The sequence below is a fragment of the Mustela lutreola genome, chromosome 4 (assembly GCF_030435805.1).
Source record: "Mustela lutreola isolate mMusLut2 chromosome 4, mMusLut2.pri, whole genome shotgun sequence".
Classification (NCBI taxonomy): Eukaryota; Metazoa; Chordata; class Mammalia; order Carnivora; family Mustelidae; genus Mustela; species Mustela lutreola.
Genome location: NC_081293.1, coordinates 86,322,675 through 86,345,882, shown reverse-complemented (window position 1 = coordinate 86,345,882; position 23,208 = coordinate 86,322,675). Strand labels below are relative to the sequence as shown.

At 43.3% G+C, this 23,208-nt stretch overlaps 1 protein-coding gene across 2 annotated transcripts in view; it reads right to left on the bottom strand.

Annotated features, from left to right (window-relative positions):
• Positions 1 to 22,247, bottom strand: part of PCNX2 (pecanex 2) — a 289,378-nt gene extending 267,131 nt beyond the window's left edge. Inside the window, exon 1 of one of the 2 annotated variants that reach the window (XM_059170439.1) lies at positions 22,017 to 22,247. In XM_059170439.1, coding sequence (XP_059026422.1) covers positions 22,017 to 22,169 — 153 coding nt within the window. In that variant the 5' untranslated portion in view covers positions 22,170 to 22,247. The remainder of the gene's footprint in view (positions 1 to 22,016) is intronic. The other variant, XM_059170438.1, reaches the window with a different exon arrangement.
• Between the last annotated feature and the right edge of the window lie 961 nt (positions 22,248 to 23,208).

Below are 23,208 nucleotides of genomic sequence, written 5' to 3'. Positions count from 1 at the left end.
AAACGCCCCATGTGGGGATCTGTGCTCAGGGAAAGAACCTCCTTCTTCATGTTTCTGGGAACCTAACTAGCTCTTGACTATTAGAAGATTCTAGGTTATTCTAAAAAGACAGGGCGGACTGAACAACTGTTGCCTTCTCTGCTTCAGAGCTAACGGAGAGCTCCCTCTTATTCATCCATTTTGTCAGACTAGGAGAGAAGAGCTTTGGCCATCTGACCATCTATTCCTCATCCATCTGTCCGTCCATCCAGTCACTCAACAGACACATGTGGAATGTTGTGTCAAGACAGTAGTTCCAACGGCTTCCCTCAGGTAGGATTTTTGAGTCCTACTGAAGTCAACCGTAACCCCTTGGAAGAGGAAAAATCAGACCACAGGACAGAGAAGTATAAACATTTCTCCGCATTTCTATACATGAAGGGACAGACAGGTTTTCACATCCTAAATAACAGTTCATTACCTATCTCGTGACGCTCACATTATGAAAAAAACAACTGTCTCGGAAAAATCTGGAACTTGGGATTTTATCTTGAAACCAGAATGAGCTGCACAGTCCTGTGGATACCGAGAATGCGGATGAGAGCTCCGGAAGGCAGACGTGTGAGAAGGCACGCAGGTGTTGGAAACTCCTGGCAGGATACCGGGGTGGGGAGGGGCTCTCCATGCAGCACCCTCAGAAGTAGGCCAGCCTTGCAAAAAAATGCTTGCTGAAAAATGGTGACGTGAGTAGAATCAAGAACTCTGACTGGTTCTCAAAAGATAGCCCAGCAGTCCTCTATCTTGCCAAGGAACATGCATGAAAAGACCATCACGTGTGCTCTTGGGTCTGCCACTTGACTGCTTCGGGGCCTGTCTGTCTGTTTTTCTGATGTGCTGTGGTTTCTCTGAGCTCCTGGACGGCCTCCTTTGTGTGCAGCTTGCATGAGAGAAATGCTGGGTATGGAAGTGGCAAGTGTTTGACATTCACCAAGGCAGTAGCAAGGCAGTGCTGCAGGGACCAACAAGAGGGGAAAACAGCCAAAGGCTGCAGAGGCCAACTGGAGACGGGCATGCAAAGGAGAATCTCTGTGGGCCTGAGTACTGTGCAAACCATTTAGAAAGCTGGTGCCTGCAATTACTGACTCCTTTCTCTCTCCTCTTCTCATGAAGAATGTGTATGGTGGACAGCTTAGTCAATGGGTGCCCAGGACAGTCAAGAAATCCACATGTGTGTTGTCTTCCGTTTCAGATGGTCACAGTTTAAGAGGAGAGAGACATTTCATTTCCATGTCGAATGTACACTGAGCTAAACTGGTTGAACCATCGGTAAACTCACTGAAGGCCAAGGGATGTCAATCTCCAGGCAGTGATAAGCTCAACCAGGAATCTCTACAGATAGTGAGTTTGAATATCATTGAGTATCAATGTCGTGTGTTTCCTAATAGAAAAGTGTGATTTCAGTTTTACAATGAGACTTTAGTAATGTGATTGCTTATCAAAATATAAACCATACCTGATCAATTCTCTATTTGATAGATAAATCTAAACTTACACCTTCATTTTTCATAAGGAATTTCAGATTCCTTTGTGTTTTTAAGTACTCTCAAAACCCAAATGACAGAGAAAATGTTTAGTGTCATGAAATTTCAAATGTTCCAGTTAATATTTAAATGTAATGAATTAAATACTGTATTAATTCTTAAGCAATAGTCTTCAAAATCAATTATACGAAAAGATTAAAATCAACCAGCAGTGCTGCTTTTTAAAGGGAATAGCAAGACAAAAATGAATTGAATTTATAAACTTTTTCTTTACACCCTCTGCGTCACAAACACGCAGAAGCCACAATGTTGTCTGAAGCACAGAAGAGGGGGTTGGTTCACAGCTCCAGGGGAGAGGCTGAGCTAGAAGGGGTCCCTGCACAGGCTCCAAGCCCACCTGCAGAGTCTGCACACCTTCCCTCGCTCTGCCTGCTTTTCAGCATACTAGGCAGAAACTGGACGTTGGTATATCTCAGGATCCTTTCCTTCTACTCAATGGCGAGTGTCTTTGGTTTGATTCTTCATAGCCCAGAGCTACCAAGGACCGCTCAGTGGGCTTCTGCTCCTTCCTGTGCAATGGTGTCTTTCAATCGAATGGAAGTTCTACGGGCATTTGAGGTCCAGCAATTTCTCATCATGCAACATGCTCAGCTTGTCTGGCCCCTGCTCTTTAGATGCTACTGGGACATTTACTTGAAATGCCACTGTGATAAAATCATTGAGATGAACCTCAAAATGCTCCTTACAAAAACTGCCAGTGCTTCTCGGGGGCAGTTACTTCTCTCAATCTAGATCCATTGTGCCTACTTAACTGTAACATAGGGAGTAGATATTATCACACTGCAGTGAGGGCTGCTAGAGCCATGGGCTTCACCCACTAATATCCTACAATGACCCACCTCATTCTTTCAGCCTAGAGCTACTCAAGCCCAGTACTACTGACATCTCAGGCTGAGCAGTTCTCTGTTGTGGGAGCTATCCTGGGCACCAGAGAATGTAGCGGCATCCCTGGCCTGGACACACCAGGCACCAGTAGCAACCCCTCCAGTGTGACAGCCCAGATCATCCCCCCACATCACCAACTGTCCCTGGAGGGGGTACAGACATGATCTCCTCACTGAAAACCACTACTTAGCCCATCAATGTATATGTGACTACCTTGTACCAAACACGGAGATAGAAAAAACGTAGTCCCTGTACTCACAGAGTTCAAAGTCAGGATAGATGAGGAGACGATTACAAGACAGAGGAGCAGGGGTGTCATTCTGGTCCACTGAATTGCGTCTAACTCAGACTGAGAGGTGGGGGTAAGAGGCCAAGGAGATGATTCCAGAACAAGCGGTCATCTGTGAAAATGTGAAGGATCCTGAGACAAGGCAGGCAGAAGGCACACTGCGCAGAAGCACTGAGCCTTCCAGGAAGGCACATGTTCCAGAATAAGATACATGGGGCACCCCAGTGAGAGCAGAGCAATAACACACAAAGAGTCTCACACACCACATGCCTGGGAATTCCATCACTACCATGAAGAAAGAGCGTAGAAGACTGTTGAAGCACGGAAGCCAAAAGGTGCTGCCCGTAGTCTACAAGGCCATCAGAGTGCATGGCAGGCTGGTTGGAGAAGCAGCACTAGCCACGGGGAGACCAGACAGAGGTGGACTTACTTGGGGAGTTTAATGAAATCATCTGTGTAGATGCCCCCTGTGCAACACAAACTCTGAATTTCCACAAAATCACGGCAAGAACTGCAAAGTGCAATCTATATAAACTATTATCTCTGCTCTCTTATATCAGCATGAGAAACTCCAAAGACATCCCTAAAAGAAACAACTGAGGCCACCAACATCAATGGCAGGACTGTTGGAATAAATGAATGATCTTGTAAGGGGACGACTGGGAAGGAGCCACCATATGGTAAAGTTGTCACATTTTTTTTTTTAAATTTTAAAAAGTTCTTATTTATGGAAAACAGTATGGCAGTTCCTCCAAAAATTAAAAATAGGATAACCATATGACCCAGCTTCCACTTCAACCCAAAAGAAGCGAAAGCAAGGTCTCCCGGAGACTTCTGTGCACGCATGTTCATAGCAGCATTTATTCTTAACAGTAAGAGGAGAAGCAGCCCAGTGTCCCTCCGAAGATGAATAAACAAAATACAGTGTATATATAAGGTGAACTACAGTTCAGCCTCAAAAAGGAAGGAGATTCTGATATATGCTGCAACACAGATGAATCTTGGGGACTTGCTTATGTTAAGGGAAATAAGCCAATCACGAAAAGCCCCCCAGTACTCCATGATTAGACTTAAACAACAGATCCACAGTGATCAGATTCATAGAAGGAGAAAGTCATATGGTGGTTACCGGGGACTCGGCGGAGGGGACGTGGGGGTTGTTTAAGGAACACAGAGTTTCAGTTTTGCAAGATGAAAACGTTTTGGAGACTGTTTGCACGACCATGTGAATATGCTTAACACGACTGTACACTCAGAAATGATAAAGACGGTCAGGGCACCTGGGTGGCTCAGTCGCTTAAGCATCTGCCTTCAGCTCAGGTCATGATCCTGGGATCCTGGGATCGAGCCCTACATGGGCTCTCTGCTCAGCAGGGAGCCTGCGTCCTCCTCTCTCTCTCTCTACCTGCCTCTCTGCCTACTTGTGATCTCTGTCTCTCAAATAAATAAATTTTTTAAAAAATCTTTAAAGTTATGTGTGTCTTACAATTTTTAAAGTAATTATTATTTTATAGCACTTGAGATTATGTATGGCATTTTCCACCTGGGAAATAAGAACACATGAGCTCTTTCTGCCTGAAGACAGCCACTCAGCGGGACCAACTCCTCAGAATGCCTGCTGATCCGCCCCAGAAGACCCCCTCAAGATCAAATTGCATCCACTCAAGTGTCCACTGCCCAGAGCAAGCTAGAGATAAAAGCCCCTGCGGAGTGAGCTGGACCACAGAAGGGGCCAAGCTGCCTCCCTATTCTCTCAGCCTCTCACAGGCCCATGCTGAAAGCGCACTCCGTGCAGATGCTGTGTCTGGTGCGGGGGAGGGAGCCGTGGACAAAACATGCAATGTCTGTCTTCAAGAAGCCTCTGTGATACCACAGACTAATTACAGCTAATTACAAAATTAATTTATTTTTGTCCAACAAAGGGACCTAGCCTAGTCGGGAGTACCAGGGAACAGTCCTGTATGAAACTGGCATTTAACTTGAGCACTGAAGAATGAACTAGAGGTGACTTGGAGAGGTGCATGGGGGAGATTTCAGGCCATGGGGACAGCTGTAAAATCTTTAAAGCGGCCTCAGAGATGGGGAGCTCTACGGAGCTGAGCCCTGGGGAGAGGCGGGAAGAGAAAGGAGTGAGATGAAGATGAGAATTCAGGAAGAGGCGGAGGGCCTCTGGGCCCCTTTAGGCCTGCCTCAGCTCTGCGGGGAAGCCCCTAGGGGCTGGCTTGCTCCTTTCCCTTCCTCTGCTCCCCAGTGCACCAGAAAGTCCCTCCCAAGCACCATTTTAACCACATCACTGCCCTGTGCAAACACCAACACTCAACTCTGCAGCACCACTTAAAATCCTTCCAAACCTTTTCACGGCAAGACCCCCTTGAGCCTCTAGGTGTGTGCTCTGGGGTCCTCCACTGAACGCAAAACCCCGGACCAACCTGGCCTCTAAGAGTAAACTGCCTAGATGGTGAGATGAGATGAACACGCATCAGGGAGCATACAGACAATGCACACTGGCGCACAACTGACGGGCTCGCTCAAGTCAACTGTCCTACCTGAGCGTGAGGCTGCCCACTTAGGGGCAGTGGAGGAAATCTTAGAGAAGAGGAGCTGTTGTCAAGGGCCTCACGGGGAAGCTAGGCTTTGAGCATGATGCCGGAAAATGATAACACAAGACATGGAGCAGGAGTCTAGGGAAGGGTGGGTGCCAGGCACATTCCATTAGCACAGTCGCAACAGGCAAAGCTATCAGAGTGGCCTGACTCTCAAGGGAGAGAGAAGATAATGAACTACAGAGCTGGATTGAAGAGAGAAGGGGGAAATGAAGCCACACAGAGAACACGAAGATGCAATGAATGACAAGTGCAGGAGGAAGAAGGCAGAATATACTCTTCTTTGCAACACCACTGGTTACGTTTACCATTCTTTATTAATCAGTTGGTTAGTGAATGGTTTAGTGTACACTGTATGTTAAGCACTCTGATTTCCAAATCAGCTATGATTTGTGCCACTCACAGAAGGCTATCTCACTTTTATGCACTCTCCTTCCCAGTCTTTATAAATTCCTTGAATGCAAGGGCTGTGTCTCTCTTCAAACATCCTACAGTGCCTGACCCAGTCAGCACCGTGCCCTCTCTTGGCTTCAGCAGTTATGCCAGGCCTTGGTCTCCCTCATGTTCAAGGCTCCCAAACGATGGCAAGGACAAACTGTGCTTTCCTCAGGAGCTGACAAAGCCAAGTGCTGGGAGAAGTCACGAGAAGTAGCTGACTCACGGTAAGGTGCTGGGGCTTCCACCTCGGGCTGCCTTAAGATTCCCCTGAGATGACTAGTATAGGATGGAGGGAGAAAGAATCCTGCAGCAGAGAGAGCACATGAAGGAGACCACGACCTTGAGAAGCAACTTACTCCCACGATGGAAAGGGGCACATGGGCCCCCATCTCATGAGTCAGAGAGAGAAAGAATTCTTAAAGGATTGTGCCTGTGGTGGGAGTATGGGGTACACTTCTGTGAGATGGGGTGGAGAGATCTAAGAACTGAAGGTTTTCTGACAACCAAGGGATATGAATAGGATTGTATGTTTTTTCTTTGGTGTTATCCCTGCTTCTCCATTCATCTGCTGCTGGACACATGGACACCCCCCACTCTGTTCCATTCTGGAGCCAACCACAGCCCAGCTGCAGCTCCAGGAGAAAGTCTTGCTAACAGAGCAGTTGATCGGGGTAGTAGAGATGAGCCTTTCAGCATCCTGTATTGCTTCCATATTCCATCACTGATGTCTGGTCCTCCAATAGGGTCATCCCACTCCTAAATACATACCATGGATGCTCAAATGGACTCATCTTGGATGGGAACCTACAAATTTGCCCCCATAGCCTTTTAACATAACTTCAGTATTTTTCAATAGCTGCTTTGACTTTGGACTCCTACGTTTTCTGGCCCAGATCTGGGATGGGCTGTTTCTTCAAAGAGCCTTTGTTCCTTCTGGAAGGAAATGGCATTTAGAGCCCAGAATCTGAGTGTGGGATTTGCACATTCTTATTGAGTTATTGTTGCTTTAGGTGTTTTAATAGAGCTAAAAAATACATTTTTTTTTTAATTTGACAGACAGAGATCACAAGTAGGCAGAGAGGCAGGCAGAGAGAGAAGGGAAGCAGGCTCCCCAGAGAGCCCAATGCGGGACTTGATCCCAGGATCATGATCCAAGTCAAAGGCAGAGGCTTTAACCCACTGAGCCACCCAGGCACCCCCAAAAATACATATTCTTCAAGGAAAAAAAAATAAATCATGATTTCAGTGGGCATTTCCAGTTCAAATGAAAGATGACAAGGATCTATGTAACTTCTGGGATTTGATTTATATGTTTCCTTTCATTGTCAAAATCATGATTCCTCAAAATAATAACATGATTTCTTATTTTCTTTACATATATATATCATAAAATTTCAAAATAATAATATAAAATTTTATGAGGGCAGTAAGAAAACTAAAGTCAATTTAAGATTTCTTTGTAGTTGTTTTGTCTTTAGATTATACCCCTAGGCTTTGAAGCTCTGTGTTTATTTTCTTAATGATTTTATTTATTTATTTGAGAGAGAGAGACAGCAGATCAAGAGATAGAGCATGAGCGGGGGTGAAGGGCTGGGGTGGGGAGATGCAGACTCCCCACTGAGCAGGGAACCAAATGCGGGGCTCGATCCCAGGACCTGAGTTCATGACCCGAGCTGAAGGCAAACCTTTAATCGACTGACTCACGCAGGGTCCCCAGAAGTTCTGTGTTTAAAGTCATTTAAAATATTTTTTGAGTGAGCCACCAAATTAGGAAACAAGTTCATTTCTTGTTGCTAACTCTGTTGCCTTCCCCCATTCTTTCCCTCAGCTTATTTTTTATCAATTTTTTAAAATTTATTCTTTTATTGTGTCTTCTATACGTACGTCCTTATGTGGAACATAAGCAGCTGGATACATGCTTCATATTTCCCTCCTCCTTTCTAGTCTATACATAGCTTCTACTATTTTTTTTTCCCCACAAGAGTGGGTCCTGGAGATCATTTTTACAGCAGCCTACTTCCTCAACCATGTTCTTCTAACTGCACAGCACTCTGCTATGTGGACATACCAGAATTCATCAGCCAGCTCCATATCAATAGAGATCTGTGTCTAGTCCTTTGCTATAACAAATAGTGCTCTGGTGACTCACCTTGTACATACATGCCTCTAAATTCTTGAGAATGGCTATTTATTTAAAATACATTAAGTGGGGATGCTTGGGTGGTTTACTGACTCATGATTTCAGCTCAGGTCATGATCTCAGGAGCTTGAGATCAAGTCCCACATCGGGCTCCCCACCCCAGCAGGGAGTCTGCTTGAGATTCTCTCTCTCTCTCTGGCCCTCCACCCACTCATGCATGGTCTCTCTCTCTCTCTCTCTCTCTCTCAAAAAATTAATTAATTAATTATTTTTAAGGTGCATTAGGTGCTATCTTTTAAATCTCTGCTATCTAGACATTCCAAAATCACATTATTTTAATACATACTCTTTGGATTATTAGTAAAATAATCATTCACATGCTTATGGGTTATATATGTATGTACCTAGGTATATTTCTCTGTGTCAACTCTCTGTTTGTGTCCCTTTAAGGTGTTTATATTTTCTTTCTTTATTCTTACTTATTCCTAAGAGTCATGCAAGGGTAATAAGTTCCATGAGGACAACAGCCAGATCCAACTTTTTCTCCACTATACTCCCAACACCCAGCCTGGTATCCAGCAAATAGTTACTCAAAAATATTAGTGAATAAATCAATATTTATGATAGTAATGTATGTCTATATGTTTTAAATTTTTCTCATTTTCACAATTTTGCAACTTGGGGAAGTTATTTAGCCTCTCTAAATCTGTTTCTTCTGTGAGATGGGAATAATAGTTCTTAACAGGTTGTTAATTATTTTATTCATATGTTTTCCAAAATTTAATAAGCACTCAAATGTTAGTGTCACTTATCATCACCACCATCATCATCCTTATGTATGCATCATTAATCAAACCATGGAATAAAAAGTTCAGATAAGATGTTTCACAATAGGAGCCCCTGGGTGGTTCAGTGGGTTAAGCCTCTGCCTATGGCTCAGGTCATGATCTCAGGGTCCTGGAATCAAGCCCCGCATCTGGATCTCTGCTAGGCAGGGAGCCTGCTTCCCCCTCTCTCTCTGCCTGCCTCTCTGCCTACTTGTGATCTCTCTGTCAAATAAATGAATAAATCTTAAAAAAAAAAAAAAAGATGTTTCATGATAGAGAAAAGGGCAACAGAGCAAATGTTTTTATTATCTGTGTAGACAGTCGGGAGTATTAATAATAATCAATATTATTATTGTATTATATTATAATAATATATATCATACATCATTTATATATTATTGTAATATATAATATCTATATTTTATAATATAATATTATATCAATCAAAAAATAATTATGAAATAAGCCAAGACAGTTGTTTTCTAGAGAAAATATTTGTGTCAGAGATATTTCCTATAGTCAGGGATTTTCATTCTCCCCTGATTATCTAGAATCTAGTTGCCATCTTGAAAGGAAGAAGATGTTATTAAAAGATGAGGGAGACCAAAGGCAAATAAGCACTGGTTCTCTTGATTTTTTTTTTTTTTTTTGAGATGATAAAGATTTTGAGGGAAGGAACTAAACCATCCACGGAATCCAATATAAAAAAAAATTACTCAGGTCCCTCATAGTCTAAAACTTCCATATTTAAGATCAATCAATATCAATAAAAGAGTTAAAATTATTTTCATTTGAGCCAATGGTCTTCTTAAAGTACAAGTTTCCTATGATGTGGGAAAAGTATATAATTATTACACAAATGCCTCCAAAAAACGTGTAATTGTCACATAAATAGTTAAACAAAGGTTATCTTGGAAACAACAGCAGATTTGAACTTCAAGGAAATCCAACACAAAGAATAACGTCAGGGTTTTCAAACCCCATGTTTAATCATCTGGATCCTGGCTGCAACGTTGCAGTGAGTATACTGAAATAAGCCTGACCACAAACTGTATATGCACTATCAAAACTGTGTCTTTTCTTACCAAGTTAGATTCCATTAGTGGAAAGAGAGAGTGGTATAAAGCACCACACCAGCAGCAGAGGAGAAGTCAGATTGCATCCCCACCTGCCTGCAGTTAGTGGAGGGATAAGCCTCTCTTGAATCCAAACTTCTCCCCAGATATTGTGCCATTTCTCTGCTCCCCGCACGACAGAACCGTTCTCACCAGCTGTCTGCACTCCTTCACCTCCCACTGCCTCTGAAACGCACAGCAATCTGGCTTCAACTCCTGAGCATGCCACTGAGAATATTCTTGTCAATGTCTGTAAAGGGAAACATTTAATGCAAGATGCCATGGTCTCCAGGTTTTTCCTTGACTCACCCATACCACCTGTTCGCCTACGTCTACAAAGAGCTCCTTGGACCTCACCATCTGAAATGTAATAAGCTCCGAAATGTTAGTATTACTTGTCACCATCACCATCATCTAAACATCGTTCATCAATACCACAGAATAATAAACTCAGATATGGTGTTTTGAGAAGAAGCAGGGAACAACAAGGCAGACGTTTTTACTGCCTGCAGAGAAAGGTAAAGAGGTGGAGATCAAATCTTCCCTCTTTCTCCACATCTTCTCTAGGAGCTCTCACTTAGTCCCTTGATAGTAAAGAGAATCTCTACATGGATGATTTTCAAATTCTAATCTCTAGCTACTCTTGCTTCCTATATCTGACTATCTACTCAACATCTACATCTATCTGTTCAACATCTCCACTTTGATATCTAGAAGGAAACTCCAAATTAATATGTATGAAATTAGATGTTTGGTTTCCCTGCTCTTCCCACCAACTGTCCTCTCCTACCTCTCCCATCTTCGGCAATGGAAGCTCATACAGCTGCTGCTCAAACCAGATGACCTTGATTCCTCCCTCATCTTCACTCTTCCACCCCCAAAATGAACGTATCACTAAATCTTATGAAAATACAATTCAAGTGCCTCCCTCTTAATGCCACCACCGTCTCTTGGCTAAGCCACTAAAAAAGCCTCTGAATGTCCCCTTCTATTTCTGCTTTTTCTCTAATCTATCTTCCACCCAGCAGCCAGAGAAAATTTCTTATAAAGTAAAACAACATATCTTTGAAATGTGTTTTCTGAACCACATTAAGATTTTATACTTACAAAAATTATTAAATCAACAAGGATGAAGGGAAAACACTTAAATTATAAATTCACAAATGGACCTAAACATACATCAAACTGACAATGTACTTACGAAAGCAAATCAAATACAGAAGTAAAGAATGACTCCCATACAAATATCAAATCATTGTGTGGTACACCTAGAACTAACACAATTTTAAATCCCAAGTAAAACATTCTTTCAAATAATTAATCCAACTAACTTTATTTTTTTAAAGACTGTTTAAGAGAGAGAGTGAGCACATGTGCACATGCATGTGTATGAGTGGGGGGAGGGGCAGAGGGACAAGTCGACTCCCCATTGAGTGGGAGCCCAACACTGGACTGGATCCCAAGACCCTGAGGTCATGACCTGAGCCTGAGTCAGACTTAACCTACTGAGCCACCCATCCAAATAACTTTAGAACACAACACTCTCGTAACACACTACTGGTATATTCTTCAACAATAATAATTAAAAGCTCAGAGCAATTTTGCACTTTACTGAAAGATTTTATTTTCATAGTGGTATGGGAGTAGTACTTTCTGTGAATATTTCGAGATGGAAAAAAATTAAATTTTTGGCAACTTGAGTTCTCCTTGTGGGAAAAAGTACAAATGTGTAAGGAGTAAAGGAGAGGAAGAATCCTTTGACTTGTATCAGATTAAAGGTTTCAGAATAAAGTCTCAATAGGCAGATGGATACAGAAATAGATAGACTCCCTCAGCTGTCTACTAAAAGGATCCCAAAGTAAAGACAATCCAGTAGTAATGAACACAAATACTGCTGCCTTCAATCTTGTTTCCAAATACCATTGCCCACTAAAATGATTCAGCCTCCTTAGAAAAACAGCTATTTTTCCCAGGGCTAGGATGGCAAAAGTCTAAGCCTGGCTATCTTGCTGAGCCAGAAAGCAAGAAAGTACTCAGAACCTGCTGGGGACATATCCAAAGTTTGGAGAAACTGCTGCAAGAAAGTCCCACTTGCCAAATTATGTGAAATTTGAGTATCAAAAAGAATGATCATAGGAACAGATTTTAACCCATTGAATTAAAAAAACATGAGTCTAGGAGCTCTACCAAGCACAACAAAACTACCGGGACAGGGTCGGGTGGGGGGGAGCTTTTCTTTACAGAAGAAAACCAATAAATAGAAAATCACTGTTTTGCAACCACCATTGCAATAATTATTTTAGGCAAGAATCAAAGCAGGTTACCACCATTGAGTGAAAGATTTGGGTGAATACAATAATATATACTGCCTCTAGATTTCTCCTCACAGATTACTTATTAAATACAAAAGAACAAATAGGTACCTTTATAATAGATTAATGTAGGTTACACCCCCTTAACCAGTGACCAGACTTACCAGCACTAACAGTCATAAGATGATATCACGTGTCTGTGATGTTATGCATGACAAGGATATATTACTTATGCAGATTTCATGCCAAAGAAAGCATAATCACACATCTAATCTCAAGGAAATGATCCAAAATATCCAAATTAAGGAACAGTCTGCAAAACATCTTTCAATGCCATAAAAGAAAACAGAAAGGTTTGAAGAGCTCCTTCTAGAATACAATGCAATTTAGAGACATGACAACTAGAAGCAATGTATGACCCTTGATTAAATCCTGGATCCAGAAAAGCAAAACAAAAAAAGCTCCAGCTAGGCAGGGCATTATTGGGAAAACAGAAAACTGGACGGGAATTATACATTAGACAACATTAGATTAATAAAATTTTTTTGCATATGATAATTATGTGGGAGATGTCTTTCCCCTTAAGACATGCCTGCTGACATTTTTTAGGGAGAAAGTGTCCTTTTTTAAAGAAATATTTTCTTAATTCATTTATTTAAGAGAGGGAGAGAAAGGGCAGAGGAAGAGGGAGAGAATCCTCAAACCCCCCACTAAGCTCCATCCCTGGACTCGGACCATGACGGGAGCTGAAATCAAGAGTCAGAGGCTGAATCAACTGAGTCATCCAGGAACCCCAGGAGAGTCTGATGCCTGCAACTCATTCTGAAATGATACAGCGGAATCAAAAAAAACATATAAATATACTAAGAGAATGATGAAAGGAATGTGGCAAATTATTAAGAACTGGTGAATCTAAGTGAAGGGCATATAGTATCCATTCAGTGTTTTTGCAACTTTTTTGTGCACAAGAAGCTTTCAAAGATAAAATGTAGGCAATAAAAAAGAAGGGGAGGTGAACCATGAGAGACTATGGACTCTGAAAAATAATCTGAGGGGTTTGAAGTGGCGGGCGGGGGGAGGTTGGGAGCACCAGGTGGTGGGTATTATAGAGGGCACGGATTGCATGGAGCACTGGGTGTGGTGAAAAAATAATGAATACTGTTATGCTGAAAATGAATAAAAAATAAATTAAAAAAAAGATTCATAGCATGAAAAAAAAAGTAATATCCTACTTCAAATTTGACCAAAAACATGAAAGAAAACAAAAAACAAAAAAACAGCATCCATGTGTCTCACTATATTGAGAATTTGATCCCAATTCCTCACCGTCTACCCAGTTTTTTGCATGGCTAAGTCCGTAGGCATTTGTCGGGTCTCAGATCAGAAGCCATTTCCTCTGGGAAACCTTCCCTAAATACAAAAGCCAAGATGGGGTCTTCCATCTTCACTATACAGCACTTTGTGCTTCTCGTATAACAACTGTCGTTATTTTATTTATGCCTGTTTGCCTTTCTCTGCCGACTTCATGAGGAGATCCCGATCTATCTTTTGTCTGCTGTCTCCCCAGTACCCCTCAGAACATCTGGCCCTTTGTTTGATGGCATAGATATAAGTGCTGCCCAACAAATATATCCAGTTCCTCCCTGGACACAGGGTACGACTGCACTTTCCTCTCCTTTTGGAGTTAGGTGTGACCATGCAACTTGCCCTGAAAAAGAAGTCTGAGTGCAGAGGTATTTGCCATTTCCAGGCAGGATCTTCAAGAGTGACTGCATGACCTTCTCTCTCTCCCTCCCTCCATCACAGTGACTGGCAATGATCAGCCAGGGTGGGGATGAGGGGTAGAAGATCCGTAGCCAACCCAAAATGGAGATTCTATTAGCCAAGGTGCCTATATGCCTGCAGTGAGCAGGACCCCCAACTAACCATGCCTCCCAACCCCTACTGACCATGTTGGACATATAATGGAATAAAAAATAAACTTGGTAAAGTCAAAGACATTTTAAGGTTATTTGTTAGATCAACACAAGCTAGCACATCCAGACTGACGTATATATGTTCAAATATTCAATGAAACTTAATACAAATAGCCAAATATTCACATTAGGGTAAAGGTCATATGAAAATACAAGTATCCTTCCCAGGAGATAGGTCAAATAAATCACCCTTTACTCATACAGTGGAACTATGTGAACATCAAAAATAATGATGTACCTCTTTATGTACTGATGTCTGAGATGTTCCATAAAGTGGAAAAATAAAAATATATATACAAATGACTGCATATGTTTATAACAAAATTTTCACTTGGACGTGTTGACCAAAAAGCCAAGATGGGATTAAAAATTGGATTCCAACCAACTTCTGGTAAAACCACATCTAGAAACTTCTAAATGGGTTATGAAAGTGAATTAGAATACTCTGAAATCTCTCACCCAAAATGGAGATGTAGTATAGGCCAGAGAGAGAGGACTTGTGAAAGGTTTTGGAGGGGACCAATGGTATTCAGTGAGTCCTATGCACCTGCCCCAATCAAGACAGCAACACTGCCGTGGGGCCACTCAGAGACTCACTATGAGTCCCCCCAGTTTGAGAGGGAAGTGAGAAGGAGAATGTGAATGGAGTATGACTCCTGCAGAAGCCACTTTGGTGAACTGCCAATTCTGAGAAACCGTGTCCTGTAAGGGACAGAGTGCTGGCAAGGAGAACAGGGTCTCCAAAGAACCTGAGGAAGGCCTTGCCAGAGAGGTGCAGCAGGGAACCCGTGCCAGACTTCTAGAGCCCAGAGTCAGCTTAGCATTGTGCCAGTCAACAAAGAACTTTCCAGCTCATCAAGACTAAAAGCATCAGAAACATCAACCAACATGTGAGGGAAGGGGAGAATGGGACCCAGTGTACCATCCTTAGTGAATGGTTGGAGCTTTGATCACCATACAGAATGGGACATTCTGAAATCTCAGTCTAGTCTGTGTTTTGTTCCTTAAAACATCTCTATGACTTTTATTACTTGTGAGCTGAGTCCTGGGGCTTGTGCATGCTTTTATCCAGGAGCAGGAAAAAAACCCTTAATCGAGAGCAAACCATAAGGGCAACAGAGGACAAATAAGGCTGCTTTATGGTTCAGCCCAGTACCCCCACACCAAACTTCCCCCCCAACCACCGTGGATAAAATATCCTTGGAACACACACAAGAGCCCATATGCAGTGCTGGCCTCTCAGATGAGATACTAAAGACAAGGGGGAAGTTAACTTTTCTCCAGATGGTCTTTTGCACATTTTCGGAGTTTGTACCTCTCCATGCCCACATGCAGGATGTAGACGCCCGTGTTGTGAAGTGACCTTATCAGGTGGCTGGGCCGGCTGGTATGAGCACCGGCTGCTGGGACTGTCCCTCGGGTTAGGTCACAACTGGCCGTGCGCTCTGATGCAGGTCAGCCACCCTCTCTGTGCCAATGACATCAACCGTAACATGGGAATCAGGGCAGTGGCTCTCTGGGTTGTGAGGATGAGGTAGCTGAGGGCCTGCAGAGCTCTTAGGAGAGGGCCTGCCCTGTATGTGTTTGGAGAGCATCGGCTGTTGCTATTGCCTAGTTTATAATAATAATATAATAAACATTAATGGGGAAAGATTTATCAGAAAACAAGGGGAAAATCTGAGTACCACTAAGAACTGTTTTTTCTTCCATGTTTTTCTTCCATGGGATGTGGAAAAGAGATTCAGACAGGATAAAGTGGTTAAAACTTCAAAGTAACCATCTGAGAGACCAAGAGGTTAAAATCAGGAAAACAATCATTACTTACCAAGTGTCAACTTCCCTGCAAACAAACAAACAAACAAACAAAAAACAAAAACCCAAAAACCAAAACAGAACAAAAACCCATCAAGGGTATTAAAGTATTAGACATCACAATTGGAAAAACTAACAGTACCTCTGAGGAGGCAGCATCCAAATATAACTAGTTACTAATTGGGAGAAATCTCAAAAAGCTCCAAGGGAAGTGGGGGTGGGTTGGGAGACATAAATTTAACCGTCAGAAAATTAGTCATGAACTTGAAATACTAGAACAGAAAGAGAGGGGTAAAGAGAACTATTTTTGGACGGTGCTCCAGAGGCTGACATCCCAGGGCCAGGCAAGTGCTGGTTCCATTGCCACAGACACAAAATGTAACCTGCCCACAACACCCATGTGGTTAAGTGGCAGGAGATGAGGGTGAGCAGGAGGAATTCTGCAGAAGGGTGGCGATCATCAGCCAAGGGGTTATGACCTTGGAGAGGTCGAAGATGACTGCCCTGGGATACCCCACGGATGGATGGACACCCCTAGTGAAAGAGCTGGCCCCAGGAAGGTAAAGTCCTCACGGAGCCAAGACTATGCACACACAGTCCCAAGAGCCACCTGGAATAGCCAAAAAAAAAAAAAAAGATTTTATTTATTTATTTGACAGACAGAGATCACAAGCAGGCAGGCAGAGAGAGAGGGCAGGGAAGCAGCAACCTGCTGAGCAGAGAGCCCGATGCAGGGCTCGATCCCAGGACCCTGAGATCATGACCTGAGCCAAAGGCAGAGGCTTAACCCACTGAACCACCCAGGCGCCCCATGGAACAGCAGAATTTTAAAGAGAACTGCATGGGATGGCGTTGAGCCCAAATCTAGAAGACTTGGATCTGCACTTCTCCCGAGGCCCAGGGCCAGGAAAGAAGGCCTTTAAGCATCTGCAAGTTACAGCTGCTTCACCTCCAACCCTTGTCTGTTGTAGACAGGTGAGGGCAGAAGGAAGGAGGCTCAGACATGCAAGTAAGTTATGGAAAAATACAAAGGGTCAGGTGAGAATAAATAAACCCCCAAAAGTCAAAGGACCAGATAACAAGCTTCTCAGAGTCAAAAGAGAGATAGTATGGTCCCTGTGATTCCACAGCACAAAAAGCCTTCTTTATGGAAAAATTGAATATATAAATACTAAGACTGACAAGGATGAGAGGTAACGTTTTGGGGACAGCAGCATGGGAAGTACATGTAACATGGTGACAATGACCAAGCAGACCCAGCCAGGCCTGCCACATAAGGCTGTGCAGTTTGAGTTTTGCACAAAGGCTTCCTCCATCTGATAGGGTCAAATGGTGGCTGAGGTCTGGTCCCCAAGTCCCGAGCCAGGAAAGATTCACTTCTGGAAAACACCAACTTTTCATAATTCATGCAAATGCATCTTAGATGTTAGAAGTGGGAGTGGAAAGAGGGGTACAAAGAAATGCAAAACCTAAGGAAAAACTGTTATGTACGCAAATGGAGAACTGGCTACAGACTATAAGGGCAGAGTGGTTGACCAGTTGTAACAGCTCGCATGCATGGAGTGGTTACTTTTTGTCTAGTGCTACACTGGCACGAGATAGGTAATCCCGTTTGATAATTACAGCAACTGGAAATGAAGTGGTTCCTATCAAAGGAAGATTCTAACACTAAATCAAAAAGCAGAACTGGAAACAGAGCTAAAGTCTAGCTAAAACAAAAGAAAATGAGGGGTGCCTGGGTGGCTCAGTGGGTTAAGCATCTGCCTTCAGCTCAGGTCATGATTCCAGGGTCCTGGGATCAAGCCCTGTGTCAGGCTCACCTGCTCAGCACTCAGCACAGAAGCCTGCCTCTCCCTCTCCCACTCTCGCTGCCTCTGTGCTCACACACTGTCTCTGTCAAATAAATAATAAAACCTTTTTTAAAAAGAAAGAAAGAAAAAGGCAACATAAAACTAGAGTCACAAGATAAAAGACAGGCTTTCTGTGAAAATCAAATATAATTTTGCCTGCAAGGGGTCTTGAAAAATACCAAGTTACCACCCCATTTTTTCCACTACTCAACTCTCCGTCTGCTCAGGGCAATCATACTGCCACCAGGACAATGAGAATGCCACTTTATGTGCACCTACTGTTTGAGGGCGTTCACATGCTCTCACGTGTATGAATCTGACAGCACAGCGTTGTGCGAAGGCCAAGAACTCAGTTACAACAGGACCTCAACTAAAATTCTGGATTTTACCCCCTTGTCTAGATGACCTTGGGCAAGAAACCCACTCCTTCTGGATTTCAGTTGCTAAATCTCTAAAATGAAACCCATATTCCCCATTTTACAGATGCTAAAACTGAGGCATGCGGAAGGAGGTAATGGATAGCTGGTAGAGCAGGGATGCCTTTTGACACGAGCCAATGCTGTCAGAACTGACACGGGGTCAGAATCATGCCCGTGGTGTTCCTGTCCTAAAGCCCATATGAATTTCCGTTCATTGTCTCGAAAAAAATTAGGACAAGAACATGTGTAATAAGTGAACATTTAAGTGTCTCTAATGACAAATGCATCTTTTAGTTTGTCCAAAAGAAAATGACACTGATAATAAATCAAAGTAGAACTCTTTTCCAAATTATCCAAATTGGCTTAATGCTTTTAGTTCATCATTTCCCAAAAATATGTAAATACTTTGTAACTACTAATAATTAATCTTTTGTTTATTCCACATTACTCATGAGGTCTAAGTAAACTCTAGGGCTCAGAGATAAGTCTGTCTCAATAATTAATAATGAAGTTATAATTTACATATTCAAAGTCCCCCTTAAATTAAAAGGCGGGTTTTCCCTACAGTAGAACCATATTGATTAAACATGTTTAAACTCAAATTGTGCAAAAACCAGAAAAGTCCAGGGCCCCTTAAATAACAGAACTTCAAGTAAGTCTTTGCTATCAGTGAGCAGCCAGGTAGTTTTTTTGAACTAAGTTCCTGTAAGCAGAACAAACTAAAGAGATTTTAACAATTAGAGTCAAGCACTGAAGTTCAGAAGATAGTTAAACATCAAGACCTAGAGAACAGAAGCCTCCCCTGGAGAAGGAGGGTCTTTTATGACTGAAGTCACTTTCAGAGACCAGAAAACCAGAAACATAAAAGGCTAACTTGCATTTTTGGGAAGATATATTAAAAAGTAGCATAACAGCACTCCCATAAAAATATTCTGTAATACTTGAAAGGACACTGGCAGAAAGATACAAAAATTTTGGCATATCTCATTTGATCCAAAAAATCCAATATAAGAGTAAAATCATTTAAGCTATTGGCTTTTTACTTGTTAAACTCTTCAGGTGCACAAAAAAATTATTTTTAAATAGCCTTAAAAAGAAACTTAACTAAGGACAATTTCCTATTCACAAATTCAAGTCAGAAATCAAGCTACTCAATAAAGCATAATTAGATAGAAATTAAGGGTTCTGATCACATGCATATATCAAATCTCAAAAGGAGTTTACATTTAAAAAATGAGCCCATATGTCCAAAAAAATATCTGTAGGACTATATATTAAATGCTAATATGGTTGTTGCTGAGATGTGCGGAATATATATTGCTTTCACGACCAGAAATACTCAAAATATATATTGAGATGTACTATATAATGCTGATGGAACAGGAAGACAGATGCAGGTTGATTTTATTTGTACCAGTTTATTATCTATGAGATCAGTGTTAACCAAATGCAGGGCACTTCGCTAGATGCAACAAGAAAAACCAAGATGAATCAACAAAATCAAAACCTCTACTCTCAAAAAGCTCCTGATCTAGGAGGAGAGGTAAATACAGGTTCCAGCAATGAAGTACAAAGCATTTACAAACAAAATGTGCTTTTGTGCTAACAGCAAATACAGAATGATAGAAGGGCAAGAGAGAAGAGAAATTAATTTTAGCTGAATGGAAATCAGGAGAGCTGAAACAGAGTAGGATGGACAGATTCTGGCAAGTGAGTGATGAGAGAAGAGGGCCAAAAAAAAAGCCCAGTTTCTACTGAGCAGTCACTATGTGCCTGTTACTGAGAAGTACCTTCATTCATTCATTCAATCAACTATTCATTCATTCACCCAATCAACCTTCATATTTGCCCTAGAAGGAGGTACTCTCATCCCTGCTTTACAAACCAGGAAGCGGAAGCTCGCTCAAGCTCACATCACCAGGAAGCGGAAGAACCAGGACTGAATCCAACCCTGTGTTCCTCACTACTCAGCTATGCTGCCCCTCTAGGCCAAGAGAAGACACCAAGACCTGTAGGTCAGGAAAAAATAATGAACAAGGTCATAGAAGAAGAAGGAAACTTACATTTACTGAAGGTTTATATGGGTCAGCTTCTCTGTCTTCATACCTTTTATATGAAAATTTATTTATTTTTCCTGTGATATGATCATTATCACACCCATTTTAAGGCTGAGAAAACTGAGGTTTGGATAGGTCAAACATCAGGCCAAACAGGTGCTATGAACCAAAACAGAAATTTAAACCAAGTCTGAGAGTCCAATCCTGGGACAACCAGTCAGATGAATAAAAGTGTCTCAGTTAAGTCCCAAATCAGCTCTGTACATGTGGTAATATTATTTTTCTCATTTTACAGCTAAGGAAATGAAAATTAAGATAAGGTAAGTAACTTCTCCAAGGTCACAGAACTGGTAAGAGGTGAACCCAAAGTTTAAGCCAGGTAGCCTGATTTCAGAACCAGAATTCTGACCCTCTGGATAAAATGCAGAAAGAGTAAACACGAGGGGAGCCTGCGTGGCTCAGAGGGTTAAGCCTCTGTCTTCGGCTTGGCTTAGGTCATGATCTCAGGGTTTTGAGATAGAGCCCCATATCGGTCTCTCTGCTCAGTGGGGAGCCTGCTTCCCCCTACCCCCTCCTGCCTCTCTGCCTACTTGTGATCTCTGTCTATCAAATAAATAAATAAAGTCTTAAAAAGAAAGAAAGAAAGAAAGAAAGAGAAACGGCAAACTTGGAAGTCATCAGCTATGCAAACTTACTGAAGATTTTCCTCTGGGAGAACATGATTAAATTACATTTTAGGAATAAAGTCCTTTAAGAAACATATCAAAATTAGATTCTTGACACATAACATGTAATAAGACATGGAGCACCTTACCTTTACAGCTTCTCAAATAAGCAGTTAGGTATATTTCATTTACCCAAGAAGGTCATCGCTGTAGTTATTCTGCAAGTATGGGGAGGGTTATGGTAACCCTCTTAAAGTGTCAAGCCCCAACTAGGTACTGCAATACTTGACATAAACTACATTAGCTTTACACATTATTATTTCTATCTATAGATCCCTTTACATAGTGGTGTAGAAATTGGAAGTTAAGTAATTGATCATTGAACCTGCCTTCTCAAAGCAAAGCAGGAAGAGAGGGGAGGGGGGCAAAATCCACAACTGAAATAGGTTTGCTTTTCACAATTCATTTTGCATTCTGACTCGCATGCCCAGCTAACCAGCCAGGAGGCCTAGGATTTTCCACCTCCAAAACAGGTTCAACCTCCCCCAGCGACAAGCAGCCTGACTCATCCTAACAGCCAGCATCAATTCTTAATGAGTCCCAGAGCTCCCCAAGCCCTTTCTACTTTTCCTGCCTGGGAGTCCCTGGCCCCCTTTCCCTCTGCCCCAAATTCCCCAAGACCTTCCTCATTTCACCTCTCTTCTTTTAACCTGAGGTATAACTGACACGCAGAGTGATATGAGTTTGTGGTGCATAACACAGTGATTCGACATTTGTACATAGTGTGAAAGGGTCCTCGCGGAAAGTCCAGCCACCGTCTGTCACCGCATAAAGTTAACACGACATTACTGACTGTGTGCCCCACGCTGTCCGTGGCATCCCCGGGACTCCTGTATCTTACAACACTACGTTTACACTTCTGGACCCCACCCCTTAAGAATGGCCGCCAGCCCCTTCCATCAGGAGGCAGCCCGCAGGTGTGGGGGGCGCTCTCCCGCTTCCCTCCATCCTCACGGCTCCCGGGCGCCCCACCCCCACCCCCACTCACCAGGTGCAGGGCCAGGGGCAGCAGCAGGAGGAACAGCCACAGGTAGAGGTGGCAGCTGTTGGTGAACGTGCTCTGCTCGGGGTCGTGGTACCAGCCGCCGGTGAGCGCGGCCCACACGCCCTGCCGGAGCAGCTGCAGCGCCTGGGACACCATGCCGGCTGCGCCCCGGGGCCGCCGCGCCCCGCCGCACGCAGCCCGCCGCCGCCGCTGCCCGCGCGCCCGCGGCTCTAACAGCCCGGCCCCCGGGCGCCCCCGCCGCCGCCGCCGCCGCCGCCGCCCCCGCCCTCCCCTTCCGCCCCGCGACCGAGGCTCGAGCTGCTCTTCTGCCCCGACCCGCGGACCGCGGCGCCGGACCCGGCTGCTGCCGCGGGGCAGGTGGGCGCCATGTCCGAGGGAGGAAGGATTTTCCCATGGTGCTCAGGGGCGGCCGCTCCGAGGATGCTCCGCAGGCTCCGCCCAGCGCCCGCCCAGACCCGCTCCGACAGGCCCGCGTGCGGGATGCAAGGACTTCTCAGTCCCTCCAACCTCTCTTTCCGGCTCTGCCCGCAGCCCCCTCTTTTCCTCCGCATCCTCCTATTAGGGGGTGTGAACAGCTGAAAAAATCAAAGGTGTTCTCATGCAGAAGAGACCCACCAAGACACGCTCTGTTCCCTTTCCCCCTTTTGCTCCCTGCACCAAAAATATTTATGTAACCAAGATCCCGTCACGCATCATTCAGTGTAATTTCTCCCTCCTGAGCACTGTCTGCACAGGTTCCCTCTCCTTAATTAACCGCTGACCTCAGACGTGCAATTAGTCAGCCTACGCCCTCCCTGCCCCCTTGGCTCTGATCCTGTTGCCTCCCTGACCTTTCCTCCTCCTCCCCTCTGTGGTTGTCCAACTTGGCAGATAAAGAACATAACAACCTTTCTGGAATGATCTGAGGGGCCTCGGTTAGACTTGTCTTTTTACGGTTTGCCTCTAACATAATCCCAGTCATCAATCGACTACTTAGAACTTAGTCTGTCTTTTTATACTGTTTAGATAGGAAGACCCTCTAGAAGATATCAGGGAACTAATAATCTTTAAGCTTTTATACTATTTTATAATTTATAGTAGGTCAATTTCTAATTCTCTTCTAAAAGCAGGTTTTGGACAAGAACGAAATCAAGAAGAACTCATCTTTTGAATGAGGAAAGGAAACTCTCATTAT